A 23,063-nucleotide genomic window follows, 5' to 3' on the forward strand; every position below is an offset into this window, starting at 1 on the left:
TTGTTGTTTAGTTATGTCCAACTCTTCATGACCCCATGGACCAAAACACGCCAGGCACTCCTGTCTTCCACTGCCTCCCGAAGTTTGGTCAAACTCATGCTGGTAGCTTCGAGAACACTGTCCAACCATCTCGTCCTCTGTCGTCCCCTTCTCCTTGTGCCCTCCATCTTTCCCAACATCAGGGTCTTTTCCAGGGAGTCTTCTCTTCTCATGAGGTGGCCAAAGTATTGGAGCCTCAGCTTCAGGATCTGTCCTTCCAGTGAGCACTCAGGGCTGATTTCCTTCAGAATGGATAGGTTTGATCTTCTTGCAGTCCATGGGACTCTCAAGAGTCTCCTCCAGCACCATAATTCAAAAGCATCAATTCTTTGGTGATCAGCCTTCTTTATGGTCCGTGGCATACCATACATCCCTCCATATTTTACATGAACTAAACCATTCAGTATTCCATTGTTATATCCATCAAAACTTATTCACACTGTTGAATTTATCTTAATGTTACCAGCGTTTTTAAATGTACATAATTTTCACCCGTATATTCAGTAAATATTTTCCAGTCTTCTTTAAACGCACATTCTTCTTGTTCTCTTATTCTATATGTTCAATCTGCAAGTTGCGCATATTGAGAACTAAATACATCACACTAAAATGCGCATGCAGAGAAATAGCAAACCCAGGGTGACTTTGTGTAGCTCAGCATAAAAATATAACCATGTGACATGTTCTTCTCAGTGTTATCTTAGGGCAAAACTAGACGAGACGGTGGAGGTCTGTAATCAGATTTGCCATCTCTAAATTTTGGAACAAAGGAAGCTGCCTTAGTTTGAGTCAGACTATTGGTCCAAGTAGCTGAATGCTGCCTACAGTGCAGATGTGTACCCCGGTTCCCTTGCACCCTTGGCAAGGAGGTGCATTGGTGCCTCCAAAGCTGGGAGAGACTATAAACCAGAAATTCTAAAAGTTTGCTTTTGCTGGGGAGAGGCTGTGGTGGGCTGCTCTGATGGCCCACTCCAGTGACCGGATTTCTTTCTTTATATATAAATTTATTTATTTGGTTTTTCACATTGAAATTTTACAGATATATATCAAACATAAATCATTAAAACAAGATTCCAAGGAATCTCCTGGACTTCCATCCTCCCCTTTGTGAGTCCTAATTCAGTCATTTCCTCCCGCATCTTTTTATGATAACCCTTTACCTCTTCCATTATGTGCAGAATCAACCTTAAACTACAAGTGATATTCCAATCCTACTAACGATTTTAACTGTTTACAATGGTCTTTAAGAAAAGTTACAATTTCCCCCCATTCCTCATTACAATGTTGGTCTTCCTGATTTCTGATTCTTCCGGTCATTTTAGCCATTTCGGCATAGTCCATGACCTGATCTGCCATTCTTCGCTGGTAGGGCCAAGAACATCTGGGCAGCCGTGGTCACAGACATAATCATAGAATCATAGAATCATAGAGTTGGAAGAGACCACAAGGGCCATTGAGTCCAATCCCCTGCCAAGCAGGAAACACCATCAGAGCACTCCTGACATATGGTTGTCAAGCCTCTGCTTAAAGACCTCCAAAAAAGGAGACTCCACCACACTCCTTGGCAGCAAATTCCACTGTCGAACAGCTCTTACTGTCAATAGTCTTTTCTGCTCCATTGGGATTTCGGCACCTAAAATTCCTAAAAAGAAGGCTTCAGGTTTCTTAGCAAAGGTTATTTTAAGCATCCCCCCCCAATTCATTATATATTATTTCCCAAAATCCTTTTACTACTTTACAATTCCACCACATATGATCAAAGGTGCCTGCTTTTTCCTTACAATTCCAGCATATATTTGAGCATGTTTTATACATTTTTGTTAATTTACTAGGAATTAAGTACCATCGGTACATGATTTTCATATAATTTTCTTTCAACCTATAACATGCCTTGAAATTGAAATCCCAGTTCCATAACTTCTCCCAACCAGTGACCAGATTTCTGCACCCAATGGAGCCTTTGCACCTTGCCCAGCCACGCAGAGCAGCTTCAGAGCGGCCCAGGGATTGTGCAGGCTCCTAGCCACTTCAAGCTAGAGTGGAGAGATGCGATTTTTTTGCCCCCCCCCCCACGGGCCTGTGCCCTTGGCGGGGGCAGGGGGCCAACCTGGTGAACCCCTAGACCAGGGGTCAGCAAACTTTTTCAGCAGGGGGCTGGTCCACTGTCCCTCAGACCATGTGGTGGGCCGGACTATTATTTTTTTTGGGGGGGGGCGGAAATGAATGAATTCCTATAACCCAGAGATGCATTTTAAATAAAAGCACACATTCTACTCATGTAAAAACACCAGGCAGGCCCCACAAATAACCCAGAGATGCATTTTAAATAAAAGCACACATTCTACTCATGTAAAAACACGCTCATTTCCGGACCGCCGGCAAGCCGGATTTAGAAGGCGATTGGGCTGGATCCGGCCCCCGGGCCTTAGTTTGCCTACCCATGCCCTAGATGTTCATTCATTCATCCTTCATCATTTTATTCGTACGCTGCCTTTCCATAGTTAAAACAATGCTCAAGGCATAACAAAAGGCATAAACAATAAATAAAACTCATCAAAAAGTACACAACCAAATGGAAAACAATTTCCACATAAATCATAAAATCTAAAACTAAGAATACAGCATTAATATCAATCACAATTTAAAATGACATAGATAAAAAATAAGAGCAATTTTTTAAAAATTGCCCAGTAGCAGCAACAGCAGCAGCGCTCCTTTATGGAGCCTGTCAGGCCCTGCCCCAAGCAGTGTGGAGAGAAGCAGGGCAAGGCCCATCAGGCTCCCAGCAGGTCAGATATGACCCTGAGTGGCAGCAGCTCTCCGGGTTTTCACTGCAATGAAAATGAAGGTGTTCAATATGATCTGGAAGGACAATAGAAATGATGTCGGCTAGATGTGTAATGGGAAGGTAGCACCTCCCGGACGGCACAGATTCCTATGTCTCCTTCAGAAAGCAGGAATAGAATAGCGAGCTGGTCTTTTGGTTAGTCTGGATTAATACGAAGACGTGCCTAAATCTCAATGACAAATGGCTGGCCTCACTCTGTACCGGAAATCATTCATTACCGGGATGCATGACAATAACGATGCCAATAAACATGACGGACCAGGGATTACGAAAAGGAAATAAGCCATAAGGAGCAGTCACACAATAAGATTCAGTACTCTGGAAATTGGTCATAAACCTAAAACAGAGCAAAAAGGTGAAGAAAGGAGCTCTTTCCTCAACTATTTTCCCCAGCTACGAATATGTGAGACGTTCGTTTTAACGTGCGTACGCAATGGGAGACAGAGGCTCTCTCATATCCCTTGCAAACCAGTTCTGTTTTTTAGAATCAGGGACTCGAATCCAGATAAGGTTTGGCTTGCTTACAAACCCTTGAAACGCACAGCTTAATTGTGATCCAAAAGCTCTGAAAAGGGGAAACCATGGGACAGAAAGGAGAAGGTAGCTTGGGTACTTCCCAGTCCTGCAAGCCTGAGAATGTAGTTTGAGTGACTGGTTTCATAGCTCCGCCTAGATGCCATGACCCTTCAGAAAGTTGTACTCAAAGTTCAAGTAGGTAATCTCTGGGTCTTCAGGACATAAGGCTGACTGTAGCAGTCGTCATAGCCAAAGACAACTCTCTCTTTTTCCCAGAATGTTTGTATACCTTTATATCAACATCCAGCTTATCCATAATGTGATTGCCACATATTCCTTGTGGCCAGATCCTTTACTACAAAGGTGATGGTGATTATGGTAATTTATGGGTTGTTGTTTTTACCTGCCTTTCACCACAAGGTCCCAGGGTGAGGGACATGGGTGGTGTTGCGGTCTAAACCACTGAGCCTCTTGGACTTGCCGATCAGAAGGTCGGTGGTTCGAATCCCTGCAACGGGGTGAGCTCCCGTTGCTCTGTCCCAGCTTCTGCCAACCTAGCAGTTCGAAAGCACGCTAGTGCAAGTAGATAAATCAGTACCGCTGCGGCAGGAAGCTAAACAGCATTTCCGTGCGCTCTTGTTTCTGTCACGGTGTTCGGTTGTGCCAAAAGCGGTTTAGTCATGCTAGCCACATGACCCAGAAAACTGTCTGCAGAGAAACGCCAGCTCACTCGACCTGAAGCAAGATGAGCACCGCAACCCAATAGTCGCCTTTGACTGGACTTAACCATCCAGGGGTCCTTTACCCTTTTTTCACAACAATAAACCATATAATAATAAAATATTAAATTCAGCATACCCTCCAGCATCTCTCTGATTAAAATAGGGATGTCCTATTCCATAATAATAATAAGATTAATGATTTTCTTATTTATACCCTGCACATCTGACTGGTTTGCCCCAGCCACTCTGGGTAGCTTCCAACATATACGATAACATAATAAGACTTTTTAAAAAAAAACAAAAAAACCTTCCTTGTACAGGGCTGTCTTCTAAAGTTACTTATCTCCTTGGCTTCGGTGTGTTTGTGTATGTCAAATAACTCAATACCCTCCAACAAATTAGGGCGTCCTAAGTAAAAGTGGAACATTCTGAGTTCAGATCAGAAACTGGGATGGTTTTTGCAAATCTGGGACTGTCCCTGGAAAATAGGACACTTGGAGGGTCTGAATCAGTTAGAACAACTTTCCATTGGAAGAGTACAATAGTTTGATGAAAACTATACAAGGAGGGTGCTGGATTCACTTCTGTGAGGAAGAAATTCGATAGCTTAGACCACACTGGAGTGCCACTGCCAGTCAGTGTTGGCAATATTGAACTAGATGGACGAGTGGACTAAATCGGTATAAGACAGCTTCATATGGGCATTTCTAGAGAGTATATGGAGCTTTAGGGCAGCAATATCTGAAGCCACTTCCAGCTCCAGGGTTTTCTCTGTTAAATTGGAACAATGTTCCCTGATGTAATTGCCAGCAGTATCCTCCTGCCAAGTATTTATTATTACACCATCTGTATGTGTTTTCCCTAACTCCTTTAGACTGGCCTTGTTTGTTTAAAAATTAATCTCTGGAGAGCAAAGAAATGCGCCAACACTTGTTTTCAGAATTCAGATATTAATTCTAAGTAGAAGCGGAAATTCCCCCCCCCCCCCCTTCCAGGATGCTGCTAAACTTTTAAAGTCAATCTAAGTTCAGTATAATATTTAACCAGAGATGAACAACGCGGTCTGTTTCAAAACAAAGGCCTTATTCTCCCCTTGGTTACTCACTCATGACTGTTTCAGACCTCAAGATGAAGGGAGACTTGTCTAGGTTATCACGGAAAAGCCCCACAGATTAACAGTCCCTTTAAACCACATCAAACATGATCGCTGTTTGCTCAAATCGGTTCACGCACCTTCAGCCCCATCATTTGTCAAGCGTATTGTACTCAGATGTAGAGTAGGATGCTGCGGTATAAACCACCAAGCCTCTTGGCATAGATGTCAACCGTCCCTTATTTGGCGGGAAACTCCCTTATCCCAGCACCGTGTCCCGCTGCTTTCCCGGATTGATGATGTCCCTTAAATTTCCCGGGTTTCATGCTCGCCCGGCTCAGGAGGGAAGCAGCGGCTCGGGGTCCTCCACCTCGAGACAGCGAGAGAGCAAGCACGCACGAGCTACCACGTCTCCGTCTCTCCCATTTCCCCCTCAGGGGCGCGTTGTGAAAGACTGGTGGAGGCGGGCAGGAAGGCAGCCCCTCTCTTGCGAGGCTTCCCCTGTGCTGCCAGGGGAAGCCGGAGGCGGCAGTGGCGGGGGTGGCTGAGGGGGCAGCCTGAGGGAGGAGGAAGAGGAGGGGATGGGGAGGGATGCAGAAGGGCGGCGCTTTAGTGGCTGCCGCAGCACCGCAACCGCCTCATGCTGGACTCGCAGTCGGCATGGCCAAGAGTCTCTCTCCCTCCCTCTCAGGTGGGGAAGGGCCGATGGAACTCATAAGCTAAGCAAAATCCCTTATTTTGGCTGCTGATCCCTTATTTTCGAGGCTGCTGGTCCCTTAATTTCAAATCTGTAAATTGACAGCTATGCCTCTTGGGTTTGCCGATCAGAAGGTCGGCGGTTCGAATCCCCATGACGGGGTGAGCTCTTGTTGCTCTGTCCCAGCTCCTGCCAACCTAGCAGTTCAAAAGCACGCCAGTGCAAGTAGATCAATAGGTACCGCTGTGGCAGGAAGGCAAACAGCATTTCCGTGCGCTCTGGTTTCCGCCACGGTGCCAGAAGCTGTTTAGTCATGCTGGCCACATGACCAGGAAAGCTGTCTGAGGTCAAACGAAGACTCCCTTGGCCTGAAAGTGAGATGAGCACGGCAACCCCATAGTCACCTTGGACTGGTCGCCATCCAGGGGTCCTTTACCTTTTTACCTTTACTCAGATGTAGAGAAATAAAGCAACATAAATGCATGAGTGAAACTTTGCCGCCTGTGAATTTAAGACACCAGTTAATTTAAGACTCAGCATTGTGCCCTGAATGCTGCTGGTCACTTGTGAGGCTACTGAAAGTCAGAAGTCAGGCATGTCCAAAGTCCGTTTTCAGGGCCTAATCCAGGGCCTAATCCTATCCTGGAGTAAAATCCTAAAAAAAAAAAAAAAAACCTCAACAACTTCAACCCTAATAAAAAGCTCAACAACTTTGGTCAGCCCTCACGGCCCTTCACTTCATCAAACCTGGCCCTCTTTGAAAAAAGTTTGGGCACCGCTGTCATAAGTGATCAGTTCAAAAGGTCAGTTCAAAAGGTCAAATTTGTCATAAGTGATCAGTTCAAAAGGTCCAATTGGTTAAAAAACAACTGGATGTGTACCAAGCATTGATCCCTCTTTAATGAACTGCCATAATCTCCTAATTCAAAGCAAGATTGGTTATGTTTTCATTTGTGGGAACCACTGACATCTCTGCATATACTCAGATGCTGATTTCCGTAACCCTTTCCTTGCCGAAGGTACTGTCACCGTCCCAGTTTCGGTGCCCAATCTGCAACACTTAAGTGCACAAGTGGTTCATTTATTGCATTGCCTGTTGCTGCTGCCAGCAGTCACGGCTGTTCCCTTTGGCTCCTTTCCATCACAGTTAAAATAAAATAAAATGATTTCAGGATATAAACACAGGTAAATGTGAAGCCAGCCAATCAAAGAAAGGAGCACAGTGATGCATGACACTCTGACATGTGACACAGTGTCAGGATACCAATAGCATGCTCTGAAGTTGCACTTTTTAATATACATGCATGGAACTCAAATACACATTGGTACCTCGGGTTAAGAACTTAATTCATTCTGGAGGTCCGTTCTTAACCTGAAACTGTTCTTAACCTGAGGTACCACTTTAGCTAATGGGGCCTCACAATTTCTGTTCTCATCCTGAAACAAAGTTCTTAACCCGAGGTACTATTTCTGGGTTAGCGGAGTCTGTAACCTGAAGCGTCTGTAACCTGAGGCGTCTGTAACCCAAGGTACCACTGTAGTTCGGGAATGTTGGGGAAATGGCGAATCTTCGGCCAAGAGGATATTGTGGGTTTCCGTAAATAGCAAGGCAGTAACGATTTCTCGCGGGGAAAGTTCATCCACCCCTGCTTCTTAACGCATCTAGAGCTGGAAACAGGTATCTCTTCCACTAGGGAAACTGGAAATGGAGAAGCAGCAAGAGAGTTCTCTGAAAAATCCCAATGAAATATGAAGTGGAAGTTGGAATTGCAGGTGTTTGCTTCTCCAGGCCACGTCTGGAATGGAAATCATTCTGGGAAATAAGATTAGTATTCACGGTTATTGTCGCTTTCAGTCTTCCCACAATATGCAACTCATTATTTTTATTCTCCCATTTGCGTTGTGCTTCCTTTGCATTGAAACGAATGGAGTGGAATAGCACAATGACAACGTAACTTACACAATTTAGATAATATGTAAATTATGTAGGGTACATAATTTCACTGTACCAGACAGAAAGGCACATAATGTAGCTTTCAATAGAACAGTATTCATGGGCGTAGCCAGGATTTTTGTTGGGGGGCAGTTTGCTATGTATTTTTATTGATTTTTATGATGGGGGGAAGCTGCCCCCCCCTGGCTATGCCCATGAGAGTATTGGTTTTTCATTATTTTCTTGAATTTATAGCCCGCCCTCCCTCCCTCCCTAAGGAGCCCAGGGCAACAGACAGATACACGATTTAAAAACAAGAAGCATGCAAACACATTCTAAAGCAGCTAAAAGATTCTAAAACCAATAACAATGGAAAAACAGTTATACAGTGGTACCTCTGTATCATAGCTGTCAACTGTCCCTTATTTGGCGGGGCAAGTCCCTTATGCCAGCGCCACATCCCGCTGCTGTCCCTTATTGATGATGTCCCTTAAATTTCCCGGGTTTCAAAGGAAGCAGCTCCTCTCCCTCCCTCCCTGCCGGCCAGGGAGTTAGGGAGGCTCCAACTGTGTTGCTTGGCTGTGTTGCTCACCCAATAAGGAGTCTAAGAATGACTGGGGGATGGAGCTTGCATGCCTTGTGCTGATCAAATTGGCCGCGTTGCCTGGGGGCTCGCCTTTGCTCAGCGCTTCCCAGCGGAGAGGTGACGGTGGTTTTCCTTGCTGCATCCCCTTTGCTGGGTTGCTGCGCTGTGGGAAACACCGCTTGAGGCTTTGTTTGGCTGCTGGCTGGGCTTTCTGCCTTTGGCTCGGATGGGCTCAGAAGTTGAACATACCTGTGCCCCAAAAATCCCTTATTTTGGCTGCTGATCCCTCATTTTCAAGGCTGCTGATCCCTTATTTTCAAATCTGGAAGTTGACAGCTATGCTCTAGATACGAAAGGGATCTGTTCCGGAGCTCCATTCGCATTGTGAAGCAAACACAACCTGCGTCTGCGCGTGTGCAGGTCACGATTCGCTGCTTCTGCGCATGCGTGTGACATCATTTTGACTGTGCGCATGCGCGAGCGGCGAAACCCGGAAGTAACGCGTTCCGTTATTTCTGGGTCGCTGCGGAGCACAACCCGAAAACGCTCAAATGCTGAACTGCAGAGGAACGGAAACGGCGCTGCATGCGATGAATAAAGTGTGAAAAGCTGCCTTCCTACATCCCTAGGCAACAATCACACCAATACAGATACTACCTTGAAACACAAACGCTGTTATTCAAGACTTCCCCATTGTACTTTACAGAACTGAAGTAAGTGCAAAGGAGTGGTCAAAAGTGCATCCTTTGTGCTCTGATTCGAGAAGAAGAAGAAGACCAGCTGTTCTTTTAAGAGGTATTATCCCACCCTATTACAAAACATTGGGAGAAAAGCAATGACAAACCTAGACAGCATCTTAAAAAGCAGAGACATCACCTTGCCAACAAAGGTCCGTATAGTTAAAGCTATGGTTTTCCCAGTAGTGATGTATGGAAGTGAGAGCTGGACCATAAAGAAGGCTGATCGCTGAAGAATTGATGCTTTCGAATTATGGTGCTGGAGGAGACTCTTGAGAGTCCCATGGACTGCAAGAAGATCAAACCTATCCATTCTGAAAGAAATCAGCCCTGAGTGCTCACTGGAAGGACAGATCCTGAAGCTGAGGATCCAATACTTTGGCCACCTCATGAGAAGACAAGACTCCCTGGAAAAGACCCTGATGTTGGGAAAGATGGAGGGCACAAGGAGAAGGGGACGACAGAGGACGAGATGGCTGGACAGTGTTCTCGAAGCTACCAGCATGAGTTTGACCAAACTGCGGGAGGCAGTGGAAGACAGGAGTGCCTGGCGTGCTCTGGTCCATGGGGTCACAAAGAGTCGGACACGACTAAATGACTAAACAACAACATTACAAAACAGGCTTGGTAGGGATGACACCATTCTCGATGCCAGACGGTAATGTCTCAGCTCAGCATTCTGAGCTGAATTCGTGTCCACTGACTCAAAAAATGAAATAAAATAAATAAATTTGAACTGAAAGCAGAGGAACACTTTCAGCGTCTGTGCGGTGTATAGCTGTCCAACAAAAAGTTCTTCCTGAAGGAACTCATTGCACTGATGGCTTTTATTCTGATATTTGCTATGCTTATTGAGGCATTTTATAACCTACCCTTCATCTCAACGGATCCAAGGGTTGAAGACAAAGATAAAGCCCCACATTACATAAAACACAGTAAAAAAAACCTAAAACCCTTTTAAACAGTAGGAGCAACTAAACCACAATGCAAGCTCTCTGCCAGCAACTGACTAATCTCCTTCTTCTTCTTCGGAGATCACTCATAGCCAAGTAAAACACTGTTTTAACAGTGGATCTGTAAGTGACTGTGGAGGCCAATTCTGGATCCACACGTCCTTCCACAGTGGGGACATAGGTTTGATCTTGGTGAGGGTTTGCCAAGCGTGCCTTCCTCTTAGCATGCTTCTCTCTTTCATCCTAAGTTCAAGCGTCTTCAAAGCCCATGACACCTTTGGTAAACTGACTAATAAACCCCTCAAAATGCGTGGGGGGAAATGAGTAAGTCTTCACTTAAGTCAATTGCAGGAGGGTCTAGTGTGCTTTGAAGAGGGGGGCATTCCACATATGGAGTGCCATTACAGAGGCAACTCTGTCTTGGACAACCACATAATACACTTCCTCAACAGTAGGGTTGCCGTATTTCAAAAAATAAAAACCAGGACATCCCGTTGTTGTTGAGCTTTTTTTTTTCGGGAAACCCCCAAAGTGCCGCCTTTCAGAAATTCCCCAAGGATGTCAATTCCACCTTTGAAATCCCAGGAAAATCTGACAGTATGGCAGCCCTATTCAACAGCAGTACCCTGAGGAGAACTTTCTCGAAATATCTTAAGGCATGGATAGGATCAAATAGGAGTCTCCCTGCCTCGACCTACTTCCATGCCACGTTCTACCTTGTTCTGAAGTATTCCCCCACTTTCTGGAGGTGGTATTTTTGTTTTTGGAGGAGAGTCCTGGAGCTATAGGAGGAGACGGAATCAGCCAAAGTTGCCTCCTCTCCTCTTCAACTAGTTCAGAATGTGGCGGCTAGACTGGTGGCTGGGAGTGGCCTTCGAGACCACATAACACCGGTCCTGAAAGACCTACATTGGCTCCCAGTACGTTTCCAAGCACAATTCAAAGTGTTGGTGCTGACCTTTAAAGACCTAAATGGCCTTGGCCCAGTATACCTGAAGGAGCGTCTCCACCCCCTCATTCTGCCCGGGCAGTGAGCTCCAGTACCGAGGGCCTTCTGGCAGTTCCCTCACTGCGAAAAGTGAAGCTACAGGGAACCAGGCAGAGGGCTTTCTCGGTAGTGGCGCCTGCCCTGTGGGATGATCTCCTGTCAGATGTCAAGGAAATAAACAACAATCTGGCTGTTAGAAAACATCTGAAGGCAGCCCTGTTTAGGGAAGTTTTTAATGTTTGATGCTTTATCGTGTTTTTAATATTCTGTTGGGAGCTGTCCAGAGTGACTGGGGAAACCCAGCCAGTTGGGTGGGGCATAATGAATGAATGAATGAATGAATAAATAAATAAATAAATAAAATAATTGAGTCCCCAAAGAGTCAAAGGTGCTTATATGAAGGTAAGGCCAATGTAGGTAGTTTATATTAGAGGATTGGAGGGATGTTCATGCACAGGGCCTATAGGTACAAGCCAGCCCCCTCCCCATTCCAAATAAGCATTCATTCATCATACTTAGGTTGTTTCAGCCAGGCTTAACTTTTCTTGTGATTATGGACACAGGTTCTCCTATGTAAACTTTGCAAGAGCACAGTAATGACATTTTTTAGGATGATACACAATGACTACCCAAGCTATGTTTTTATTGCTTTTTTTCAAAAGAGGTGTGAAGGCAGAACAGGTCTAGCAAGGCTCTCTAAAAATGTAAGCTGTGTTTGCAGTAGCATCAGCCTTTGCATGTGCAATTTCACCCTTTATCTCCCTTCTGTTTGCCCTTTCCCCGTATCCTTTGTGCCGCAGCCGCAGAAGTGACTCACTCAAAGTGACAGCGCAGGAAATGGAGCAGAGAGGGTTTGGGAGAGCGCAACTCAGTATCACCCTGTGACATTTGCTAAGGCTGTCCGTGGTTGGCTCATAATCCACAGGCTGCCTTCTCTTTTGCTTGCCATTCTGCCCAATAGGAAGCCCACAAAAAGCTAAAGAGGGGGTTAGGAAATGGCTTTAAAAGTCTAATTACTATGGAAATCAAACCCAAACAAAGTTGTCTGAAAGGAAAAAGTGCAGCACACCAGAGAAACGCTCCCTTTGCATGTAGCTAAGGAGACATCTAGATGCTGTTATGTATTTTTTCATCCTGAAGCAAAGTTCTTAACCCAAGGTAAGATTTCTGGGTTAGCGGAGTCTGTAACCTGAAGTGTATGTAACCTGAGGTACCACTGTATTCTTCTACACATTTCCATTCCTGTTTGAGATTTTGATTAGATTGCATTCTAATTGTTGCAGTCATTTTTGCTAATTCAATCATTTCAAAAAAATTATGTTGCCAGTCTTTCAATGTTGGTACGTTTTCTGATTTCCAATTTTTTGCAGTCAATAAGATTGCGGCAGCTGCTGCATATAAAAAGATTCTCTTCATGTCTTTCGGGATGTCATTTGTTATAAATCCTAAAAGGAATGTTTCCGGCTTCTCACCAATTGTTGTTTTAAACATTTTTTTCAGTTCTTCATGTATATTTCAAAAAATAATAATAATTTTATCACATCCCCACCAGACATGATATAAGGATCCCTCTGATACCTTACATCTCCAACACAAATTTGATGATAGTTTATAAATTTTAGCCAGTTTTACAGGAGAGGATTGTGGTTGGGTCTCTGTGTCTGGAAACTTCTCACTTTTGTGTGGCTGGGATGTACTTCAGTCTTCAAAGAAGAAGAAGAGTTTGGATTTGATATCCCGCCTTTCACTCCCTTTAAGGAGTCTCAAAGCAGCTAACAATCTCCTTTCCCTTCCTCCCCCACAACAAACACTCTGTGAGGTGAGCGAGGCTGAGAGACTTCAGAAAAGTGTGACTGGCCCAAGGTCACCCAGCAGCTGCATGTGGAGGAGCGGAGACGCGAACCCGGTTCACCAGATTACGAGACTACCGCTCTTAACCACTACACCACACTGGCTCTAACTTTCATATCCATTGCTCCTTCTACTTTCCCTTCTGAGCCCGCCCACCAAAGGAAGGTTGTCCACAAGAGCCTGAAAAAAAGGTTCTCCACCTTTGACTCTACCAGATTCAGAGCTACAGTAAGGGCGAGCTCTGCTTTTAAACCCAAGTTTTGTGATGTATTGAACACAGATTGTAGCCCGAGCAGTCCTGTATTGCATAAGGGAAGAGGAAAAGTGAGAGCAGTGTGTCTCTGGCATCTTCATCTCTTTGCCCCTGTGATGTAACAGTTTAGGAATCTGAGATACAGAAGGAGGGGGAAATGGAAGTTCTGTACCAACTTGCGTAATGTGAGGAGTTATAGACAGTAATTTCAGTGGAAACACTTCCTTCTCCCACTCACCTCCCTTCAAGGCATGCTTTTCAAGGGAACAAAAATATTGGGCAATTTCTTTGTGAAATCCTGTTCCTTGTAATTAGTGTTGGATCTATTCCATTAATATTGCACAAGTCATTCACTTTTTTTAAAAAAATGTTGCTGCTTGCAAATGTTATTTCATTATCTGCTTCTGTTTCTTAAGCTGCAAGAGTAATGCTCTCTTCAATTATGCTGCTGGTTATTATCAGAAATCTCCTAGGGAGCAGTTTGGGTTTAACATATGCATTGCTAATATTAAAGAGTCGTTAACATTAAGGCAGTACAGTGTTCCATTAGTGGAGAGTTGAATTCTGTTCCTAATTAGATACTTAGGAATACTTGCTCCCAGAATATTTCTTTTGAAACCAGAGCTGACTTAGTGAGATCCTGAAACTATAGAATAATAGAAGATAATCTTACATTCTAGGAGCTCAGTATGATTGGTGTCAAATGCTTCAACTGTAGCAATGTGGTCTAGATATTTGGTCAAGTCATTTACTTTATGATCAAGTCATTTACTTTATGACTAAAACCTCTTTGGAGAAATTGTGAGCAAATGAAAGTATGCAATAAAAGACATAGGTTTGCAGGAAGGCAGCCTAGTGTTGGACTTAGACTTCCTCTCCCATCAACCATTGGCCATGTTGACTCAGGCTGGTGCGATTTGGTGTTCAACTATCTGGGGAACCACATGTTAGCCATGCCACCGATCTAGGACATTCATTGTATATCTATGTTCATGGCCTCCCACAAGGAGGTACTGGGGGCATGCATGTGCCAGGCCCCATGTCAACAGGGGCCCCAATTCTTCCTTAAAATAAAAAAGGTAAGTTAAGTGGACATTTCTGAAGAAAGTTAGAGCACAAAAGTGAAGGCAACTTTACTGTTTCAGCACTCTTAAAACCATAATAATAGAGTCATAGAATCATAGAGTTGGAAGGAATCCTGAGGATCATCTAGTCCAACCCTGAGACAAACCATCTTGTAAAAAGCAAAAATAGCATTTACTCTCTCAGAATACTTGTTGAAGAGTAACGGATACAGCAGCTTTGTTCAGGCAGACTTAACATAATAATCCAGTTACAAAGACATAGTTGTCTAGTTTAAAATGAAGTCTGAACTGTGGCTCAGACTTAGCATATGTTCTACATTGCTGGAATGAGATGAAAGAGCAAAAAGGGAAAAGGAAGAGCCCAGCCCGGTGAGGAGATTATATATTAGGGTTGCCATATTCCCAAAAGTGAAAATCCAGTCATTTCAGGAATCATTTTATTATATAGGGCTATGACCTCCCATTTCAGGAGGCGTGGGTGTCAGAGTTCCCTCTAGCAAACTTACAGGAAAACTCTGTGAGCTTCAACTCCTATCATGTGCCTATCTAGCAAACGTGCATTGTTGGTTTGATTGCATTGTAAATACCCCATAAGTTCAATGCTGGTGATGGGGGAGGTCCTCCATTTCACCTGAGGGCTAGGACAGGCTGGCTGTCACACACAGTTCTGCCCTCCAATACCTCATGCCTTCTGCCTGCCCCCCCCCCCCAATTTGCTGCCTGAGGTGGCGTCCTCGCTCGCCTCATTATTAGGGCCAGCCAATCCGCACTTTGATCCAGCCAAAGTAGCCAGATCTATAGCCCTTCTTTTGGAAGTCAAGAACAGGGCTGCTCTTTGAAGCGAATAGGCTCGCTTTCTGAGGTTGGGTTTTTTGCGTGTGTGTGCCTTGGGCTCGATTCAAAGAGTGAAATAGATGCTTTCCTTCTTGGCTGGAAGCTGTCTGAGTCCTTTACTGAACAACGAGGGAAGGCCTGCCAAGGAAGTGTGTGCTCTTGGCAATGCCAACACGTGCCCTAGTTTAAGAAATTGGATGGCAGGCAGCTACACTCACTTCAACCGTGACTTCAGGAGGAATGAGAGGGCAGTTGCTCAGGACACATGCCTCACTTGAGATTTAAATTTAAATCTTTGTAGCACGAGCACGAGCACAACGGACCGGATGTGTTTGCGTTTTGCAGCACTCCCCGTGGCATCTCGACAAACTGTGTGGTGACAATACCTGGAAAGGAGGGCAAGAAATAACCTCTGTATTGTTTTTGCCCTTTCCTCTCTTTAAGATAAAAATAAACACCGGGGAAGTGCCATTCCGATGACTTTGCATTGGCATCATTTCAGAGGCTCAGGCCTCGCTACACACAGGGGTTTCCCCTGGGAATGGTGCAGGAGGATAAAGGAAACAGCCCTGAAGTTCTGGCCACATGTACAACTATCACTCTGTTAGACAGAAGCCCTGGGTGTGTTGAAGGTGCCACAAGCTCCTGGTTCTCTGGGAACAAGTTACAGTGGTACCTCGGGTTACATACGCTTCAGGTTACATACGCTTCAGGTTACACACTCCGCTAACCCAGAAATAGTGCTTCAGGTTAAGAACTTTGCTTCAGGATAAGAATAGAAATCGTGCTCCGGTGGTGCGGCAGCAGCAGGAGGCCCCATTAGCTAAAGTGGTGCTTCAGGTTAAGAACAGTTTCAGGTTAAGTATGGACCTCCGGAATGAATTACCGTATTTTTCGCTCCATAGGACGCACTTTTTCCCCCTCCAAAAATGAAGGGGAAATGTGTGTGCGTCCTATGGAGCGAATGCAGGCTTTCGCTGAAGCCTGGAGAGTGAGAGGGGTCAGTGCGCATCGACCCCTCTCGCTCTCCAGGCTTCAGGAGAGCCCCAGCGCCAGCCCCACAAGGTCGGGGGACAGCGGGGAGGCGGAACGCCGCCATCCCGCTGTCCCCGGACCTGATCCGAAGGCTGGCGGCGGGGAGAAGAGCGCTTCTCCCCGCTGCCTGCCCCGCAAGCTCCGGGGACAGCGGGGAGACGCAGCGCGTCTTCCCGCTGTTCCCGGACCTGCTCTGAAGGCAGGCGGTGGGGAGAAGAGCGCTTCTCCCCGCTGCCTGCCCCGCAAACTCCGGGGACAGCGGGGAGGCGCAGCGTGTCTTCCCGCTGTTCCCGGACCTGCTCTGAAGGCAGGCGGTGGGGAGAAGAGCGCTTCTCCCCGCTGCCTGCCCCGCAAGCTCCGGGGACAGCGGGGAGGCGCAGCGCGTCTTCCCGCTGTCCCTGGACCTGATCCGAAGGCTGGCGGCGGGGAGAAGAGCGCTTCTCCCCGCTGCCTGCCTCGCAAGCTCCGGGGACAGCGGAGAGGCGGAATCCCGCCATCCCGCTGTCCCCGGACCTGATCCGAAGGCTGGCGGCGGGGAGAAGAGCGCTTCTCCCCGCTGCCTGCCCCGCAAGCTCCGGGGACAGCGGGGAGGCGCAGCGCGTCTTCCCGCTGTTCCCGGACCTGCTCTGAAGGCAGGCGGCGGGGAGAAGAGCGCTTCTCCCTGCCGCCTGCCCCGCAAGCTCCAGGGACAGCGGGGAGGCGCAGCGCGTCTCTCCCACCTTGCTGGCACCCAGAAGCTTGGGGCGCGCTGAGCTCCGCACGCCCCAAGCTTCGGGATTGGTGCAGCGCTCCGCTAGCCTTGGGAGAGCCGCACAAAGCTGCGCGGCTCTCCCACAGCTAGCGGAGACCTTGCCGGCACCCAGAAGCTTGGGGCGCGCTGAGCTCCGCACGCCCCAAGCTTCGGGATTGGCGCAGCACTCCGCTAGCTGTGGGAAAGCCGCGCGGCTCTCCCACAGCTAGCGGAGACCTTGCCGGCACCCAGAAGCTTGGGGCGCGCTGAGCTCCGCACGCCCCAAGCTTCAGGATTAGTGCAGCACTCCGCTAGCCATGGAAGAGCCGCACGAAGCCGCGCGGCTCTCCCATGGCTAGCGGAGACCTTGCCGGCACCCAGAAGCTTGGGGCGCGCTGAGCTCCGCACACCCCAAGCTTCGGGATTGGCGCAGCACTCCGCTAGCTGTGGGAAAGCCACGCAGCTCTCCCACAGCTAGCGGAGACCTTGCCGGCACCCAGAAGCTTGGGGCGCGCTGAGCTCCGCACACCCCAAGCTTCGGGATTGGCGCAGCGCTCCGCTAGCCGTGGGAGAGCTGCACGAAGCCGCGCGGCTCTCCCACGGCTAGCGGAGACCTTGCCGGCACCCAGAAGCTTGGGGCGCGCTGAGCTCCGCACACCCCAAGCTTCGGGATTGGCGCAGCACCCCGCTAGCCGTGGAAGAGCCGCGCGGCTCTCCCACAGCTAGCGGAGACCTTGCCGGCACCCAGAAGCTTGGGGCGCGCTGAGCTCAGCACGCCCCAAGCTTCGGGATTGGTGCAGCGCACCTGGGGGGGAAATAATTTTTTTTCCCTTTATTTCCCCCCCAAAAAACTAGGTGCGTCCTAAGGTCCGGTGCGCCCTATGGTGCGAAAAATATGGTAAGTACTTAACCTGAGGTACCACTGTAGTTCCCCTGAGGCTAAGGTGGCAGACATGGAAAAAGTAAGAGAGGCAGAGACAGTGATGGATGAGACCTTCAGGGACATTATAGCTGTGCCCCATTCCCACAATGATAACTCTCCTGCTGTCAGGGAGAAGGCAAATTTCAGGGAAGGAGAGTATCATTTTGAGGAAGGATGAAACTTAGAAGGCACTCATTCCTTGGAGGACATAGAGCTATCCTCTTGCGCCTTTCTTTATCCTGGGGGGTGGGTACAGGTTCCTCAACCCCGATTTGTCCTCATTTCTATACAGTGGTACCTCGGGTTACATACGCTTCAGGTGACATACGCTTCAGGTTACCGACTCCGCTAACCCAGAAATAGTACCTCGGGTTAAGAACTTTGTTTCAGGATGAGAACAGAAATCGTGCTCAGGCGGCGCGGCGGCAGCAGGAGGCCCCATTAGCTAAAGTGGTGCTTCAGGTTAAGAACAGTTTCAGGTTAAAAACGGACCTCCGGAACGAATTAAGTACTTAACCCGAGGTACCACTGTACTAGGAGATAACTCTGGCTAAGCTGAGAGCCGATAGCTTGTCCAAGGCCATTAAAACAAAATGTGGTATTTCAAAACAAATTTGGGTTTCAAGTGCATCACGTTCTCCGGCGTCATGTTTTCTTTTGCATTATTCAGGAGAGGCGAGCAGAATGAGAGCAGATGTATTTCTAGCTGCCATCTTGTATCTTCTGTCCAGCAATGGGCCATGTCATGGGACTGCACCTTCAGAGGAGGAGGAGGAATATGGAGAGGCTGTCGGTAAGAGATCTGACTACAGCGCATTGAAACAAAGCGCCCCTGTTTAGCTGAATAACATGGCACCGCGTCAGTCCAAGTTGCACATAAACTTTGTGGCTTTCTTCCGTTTTCCCTCATATTTGAGCAATCTGTTTGCACGAGCAATTCTTTGCCCAGTGAACATGTGAATAACTTGAAATACAGTCGTACCTTGGTTTTCGAACAGCTTAGCTCTCAAACGTTTTGGCTCCCGAACACCGCAAACCCGAAAGTGAATGTTCCACTTTGTGAACTATTTTTGGAAGCCGGGTGTCCAAAGGGCTAACACAGCAGGAGCTTCCTGCAGCCAATTGGAAGCCACGCTTTGGTTTCCAAATGTTTTGGAAGTCAGACTTCTGGAACAAATTCCGTTTGACTTCTGACGTTTGACTGTACGAAAACCCATAACCTTGTTAATTTGAGCTAGGGGCGGAGGAGAATTTTGCTTGGTCCACATTTTCAAGTCAACTGACTAAATGCACACATCTTGGACTAATACACAAATCAGAACATCAATTGAATTACGCACTTCTCTGAATTTTGCGATGGAACTATTGGCTCATTCAAAAATGCCCCCAAATGCTTAAACATATATTTAGAAATATGTAAAATGAGATACACACAGGTCTTGCTATCCGAACACAATGCGTTCTCCAAGAATAATTTTTCTGGCAAGTGTTCACATAGCGAGTTGATGATTTCCATTGATTCCTATGGGAACGTTTCCAATGTATTACTGGTCATGGAATTCAGACCCCAAAATGACCAAAACAAAAAAGCCCAGGAAAACCCTCTGAAATTTGCAAAAGGCAAATGGGGAAAGAAAAAATGCTCTCTTATTGTGTGGTCTCTCTCCCTCCCTCACACTTCCCAGCAAAACACCCCAAAGTAGGGCTTGTTAAAAGCTGCTTACAGTGGTAACCTCGGGTTAAGTACTTAATTCGTTCTGGAGGTCCGTACTTAACCTGAAACTGTTCTTAACCTGAAGCACCACTTTAGCTAATGGGGCCTCCTGCTGCTGCCGCGCTGCCAGAGCACGATTTCTGTTCTCATCCTGAAGCAAAGTTCTTAACCTGAAGCACTATTTCTGAGTTAGTGGAGTCTGTAACCTGAAGCGTATGTAACCTGAAGCGTATGTAACCCGAGGTACCACTGTATTTGTTTACAGTACTACGCATAGGTCTGGCTGTTGGGATATCTGAATCTGCAGTGTGTGTAGCGAGGTTTGGGTGCTAATTCCTCGTGTTTGGATAAGTGAATTTTCATACAACAAGCGTTTGGATAGCAAGACCTGTGTGTACATATTTTCTGTTAAAATTTAACAACATATATAAGTGTGAAATTTCTTACAGAGTTTTTTTAAAAAACACACAAATTAACATAAAAATAAGATGGAACAGATTTTTGAATAAGCACATGTGAAGTTGACATGGAATGGCAATAGGTTGATTCCTCTGTCCCTAATCTGGACCAAACGAAAAAACAGCAAAAGATAGACAATTACTATGGAACAGCACTGAGGATAATGCCCAAAGCCACAAAATATGCATGATGTGGTTTTTTTTACAAAAATTCCTGGGCGCACGTTATTTTGTGTGTTACAAAGAGAGCACTGAGGTGCTAGATCATGTCCAGCAACCTTTATCCCACCCCACCCCCGGCTGCATTTCCCAAAGGGAATGAGTCACAGCAGTCAAAATGCCGTTTTCTTGTAAATGGGAAGGCCTGTGAAGTATTAGCATCGCAGTTTGACAATTGGGCTCATCTAACAGGAAAAGCTTTCAGCAAAGTATGCCTGGGTGGCTGGCAAGTTGTCAAATCAAGCTGATGGAGGGGACAAAGAAGAAGGTCATCTTCTCTCTGTGTGACAAGCTGTTTTCCCTTGATAAAGTTCATCAGCAAAATGTATTTGGAAAAAGCCTTGCAATTACAGCTGTGCAGAATGCATATACAGTGGTGTCTCGCAAGACGAAATTAATTCGTTCTGCGAGTTTTTTCGTTATGCGAGTTTTTCATCTTGCGAAGCACCGCTGTGTATTGACGGTTTCCCATAGGAATGCATTGGCGGTTTTTTAAAAAAGGCGCAAGACGTTTCGTCTTGCAAAGCAAGCCCATAGGGAAATCTGTCTTGCGAAGCAACTCAGAAAACGAAAAACTCTTTCGTCTTGCGAGTTTTTCGTCTTCCGAGGCATTCGTCTTGCGAGGTAACACTGTACATGGGAATAGCCCTTCCTATAAAAGAAGCAGCTAGCCGACAGAAGAACAGGCCACAAAAAGATGTAGCGACTCGTACCCATTTGAAATCAATTGTTCCAATCTAAAGCCCATTGTACACAAATGGATGTGCAGAATTAAATTGCTGCCGCATTCTGGAAAGAGATTTGCTTTGGCTAGGTAGTTTTGCTTTATTAGACATTCTCAAAAGAGAGGGGTAGAGGAGATGCGAGGCTGCTTTTCTTGTGATAGCCACGTGTAAAGTCTACTTTTCAGCATTCTGCCATAAGCTCCAGTAAAATGGACCCTCTATATTATATTTCATGAACTGTGCTGTGTATAGTCAGTGGACACTGGTGGCGCTGTGGTCTAAACCACTGCTGACCCAGTTCAGCTACTGATTGATTGAATGTGTGACTGCAGTACATTGTTTATTGCTTTCATTTTATGGATCAATGGTCTCTTTAGATAGTAAAATTCATGTTAAATTGCTGTTTTGGGGGTTGTTTTTAAAAGACTGGAACGGATTAATCCATTTTGCATTACTTTCTGTGGGAAAGTGTGCCTTGGTTTTGGAAAGCTTTGGTTTTGGAATGTACTTCCGGAATGGATTAAGTTTGAGACCAAGGTACCACTGTAAATAAAAGAAGCAAAGGGCTCTATAAGCCTTCCAGAACTTGCAGCCCAAGAGGACCTCATTTTGAGATGCAGCGATGTATCTTCATCTCTTATGTAGCAATCGCTATTTCTTCCATGCTTGCATTATTTCCAGTGTACTCAGTGTCATTCTAGGATGCAGCGAGCATGCTGAAAAGATAGCTCAACCCCCCCAAAAAAAGTCTGAGATTGCTTTTGCAATTCAGTGGAGGCTAAACCGTTGGTGGAATAGTTTATTTATAACATTCGTCTTCGTCAATTTGCACCCCTGGCGTAAGGCATGGTCTCTGTGGGACTTATTAGGACCAGCATCCTAGCTCTGCCTTATTTCCGCCAACATACATGCTTGATTTTCAGTTTCCCTTCCTCAAAATTTACACACTTTCTGCCTAACTTCTCCCTGTGGATTCCAACAAATCTGAACCCACACATGCATAGCAGCCAACACTTCCATAGAAATAAAAGCCACGCGGGGCCATGAGAAACCGGCAAGAAACTGGGTGGCTCTCTAAATGTTGTTGTTGTTTTAAAAAATCTGTCCTGCCCTCCTGAGGACTGAGCTTAAAATGCTGTCTCATGAAGTCATCTGGGAATAAGTTTGCAGAACTTATTCTGCTTCTGTTAGTCATGGGGAAGCTCCCAGAGAAATAAGCTGCAAAGAGGAACAAAACATGGGCCATTTCAGGAATCACTGCGGACTCACTCACAGTGACCCCAGCCCCAGGGAACAAAGGCCTAGACAATTGCTTGCGTACAACTTAAAAATGAAGTAGATTGGTAATTTAGCCTTGAGAGTAGATGACATCAGCTGCCAATTATCCTATAATATTATACAATTCATTGGAAACAAGGCGGTGCAGCGGTCAATTTTAAAGTGCAAGAGTTCATGGTGACGACCTCCACAGACACATTGCCAAGGATAGTCTACAGTCACGTCCCAAAGAGCAATCCAAAAATGCTATATACACACACCTGGCAAAGGGTCTTCTCGGCAGTGGTGCCCTTCCATCAGATGTCAGGGAGATAAAGAATCACTGGCGGAGGAAGAGGAATGTGGGGGGAGCACACCGCCCCCAGCAGCGCGATCCCGGTGGGATGCCATAGCGGTTGTTCCCCTGCCCGCACTTGGCGCCACGCCCCTGCAGGCGGCATGCCACACCCCCAGGACACACACCATGCCCCTGTGGGCGGCATGGTGCCACACCCCCGGGACGCACACCAGCCCGCCCCCACCTGCTCTCCGCCCCCCCCCCCCCGGTGCCACAGCATGAAACTCCGCCACTGTAAAGAATTACACAACGTTTAGAAAACACCTGAAGGCAGCCCTGCTTAGGCATTTTATTATTTTTTATATTTTGCTGGAAGCTGCCCAGATGGGCAGGGTATAAACAATAAAATTATGGTGATGAGTATGATGATTTATTGGGTTCCACACAGTCACAAAAACAAAAGAGCCACAAAAACGCAAAATAAATAGGAATAACAGACAGATCTTAGCGCAACACTCAAAACAGAAGTGCGGCACTCAAATCGGAAGTGTGGTACTCAAATCGGAAGTG

At 46.4% G+C, this 23,063-nt stretch overlaps 1 protein-coding gene and 1 long non-coding RNA gene across 4 annotated transcripts in view; both read left to right on the top strand.

The window, feature by feature from the left end:
- The window catches only part of LOC310665405, a 103,323-nt gene that overhangs the window by 52,833 nt on the left and 27,427 nt on the right, over positions 1-23,063 (top strand). The gene's annotated exons all lie outside the window — the stretch shown is intronic.
- Positions 1-23,063, top strand: part of TFPI (tissue factor pathway inhibitor) — a 46,435-nt gene that overhangs the window by 2,853 nt on the left and 20,519 nt on the right. For all 3 annotated transcript variants that reach the window (XM_083412827.1, XM_083412829.1, XM_083412828.1), the window contains exon 2: positions 18,493-18,615. In XM_083412827.1, the coding sequence (XP_083268953.1) occupies positions 18,507-18,615 (109 nt within the window). In that variant the 5' untranslated portion in view covers positions 18,493-18,506. The remainder of the gene's footprint in view (positions 1-18,492; positions 18,616-23,063) is intronic.

The sequence above is a fragment of the Podarcis tiliguerta genome (assembly GCF_965153285.1).
Source record: "Podarcis tiliguerta genome assembly, chromosome: 1".
NCBI classification, from domain to species: Eukaryota; Metazoa; Chordata; class Lepidosauria; order Squamata; family Lacertidae; genus Podarcis; species Podarcis tiliguerta.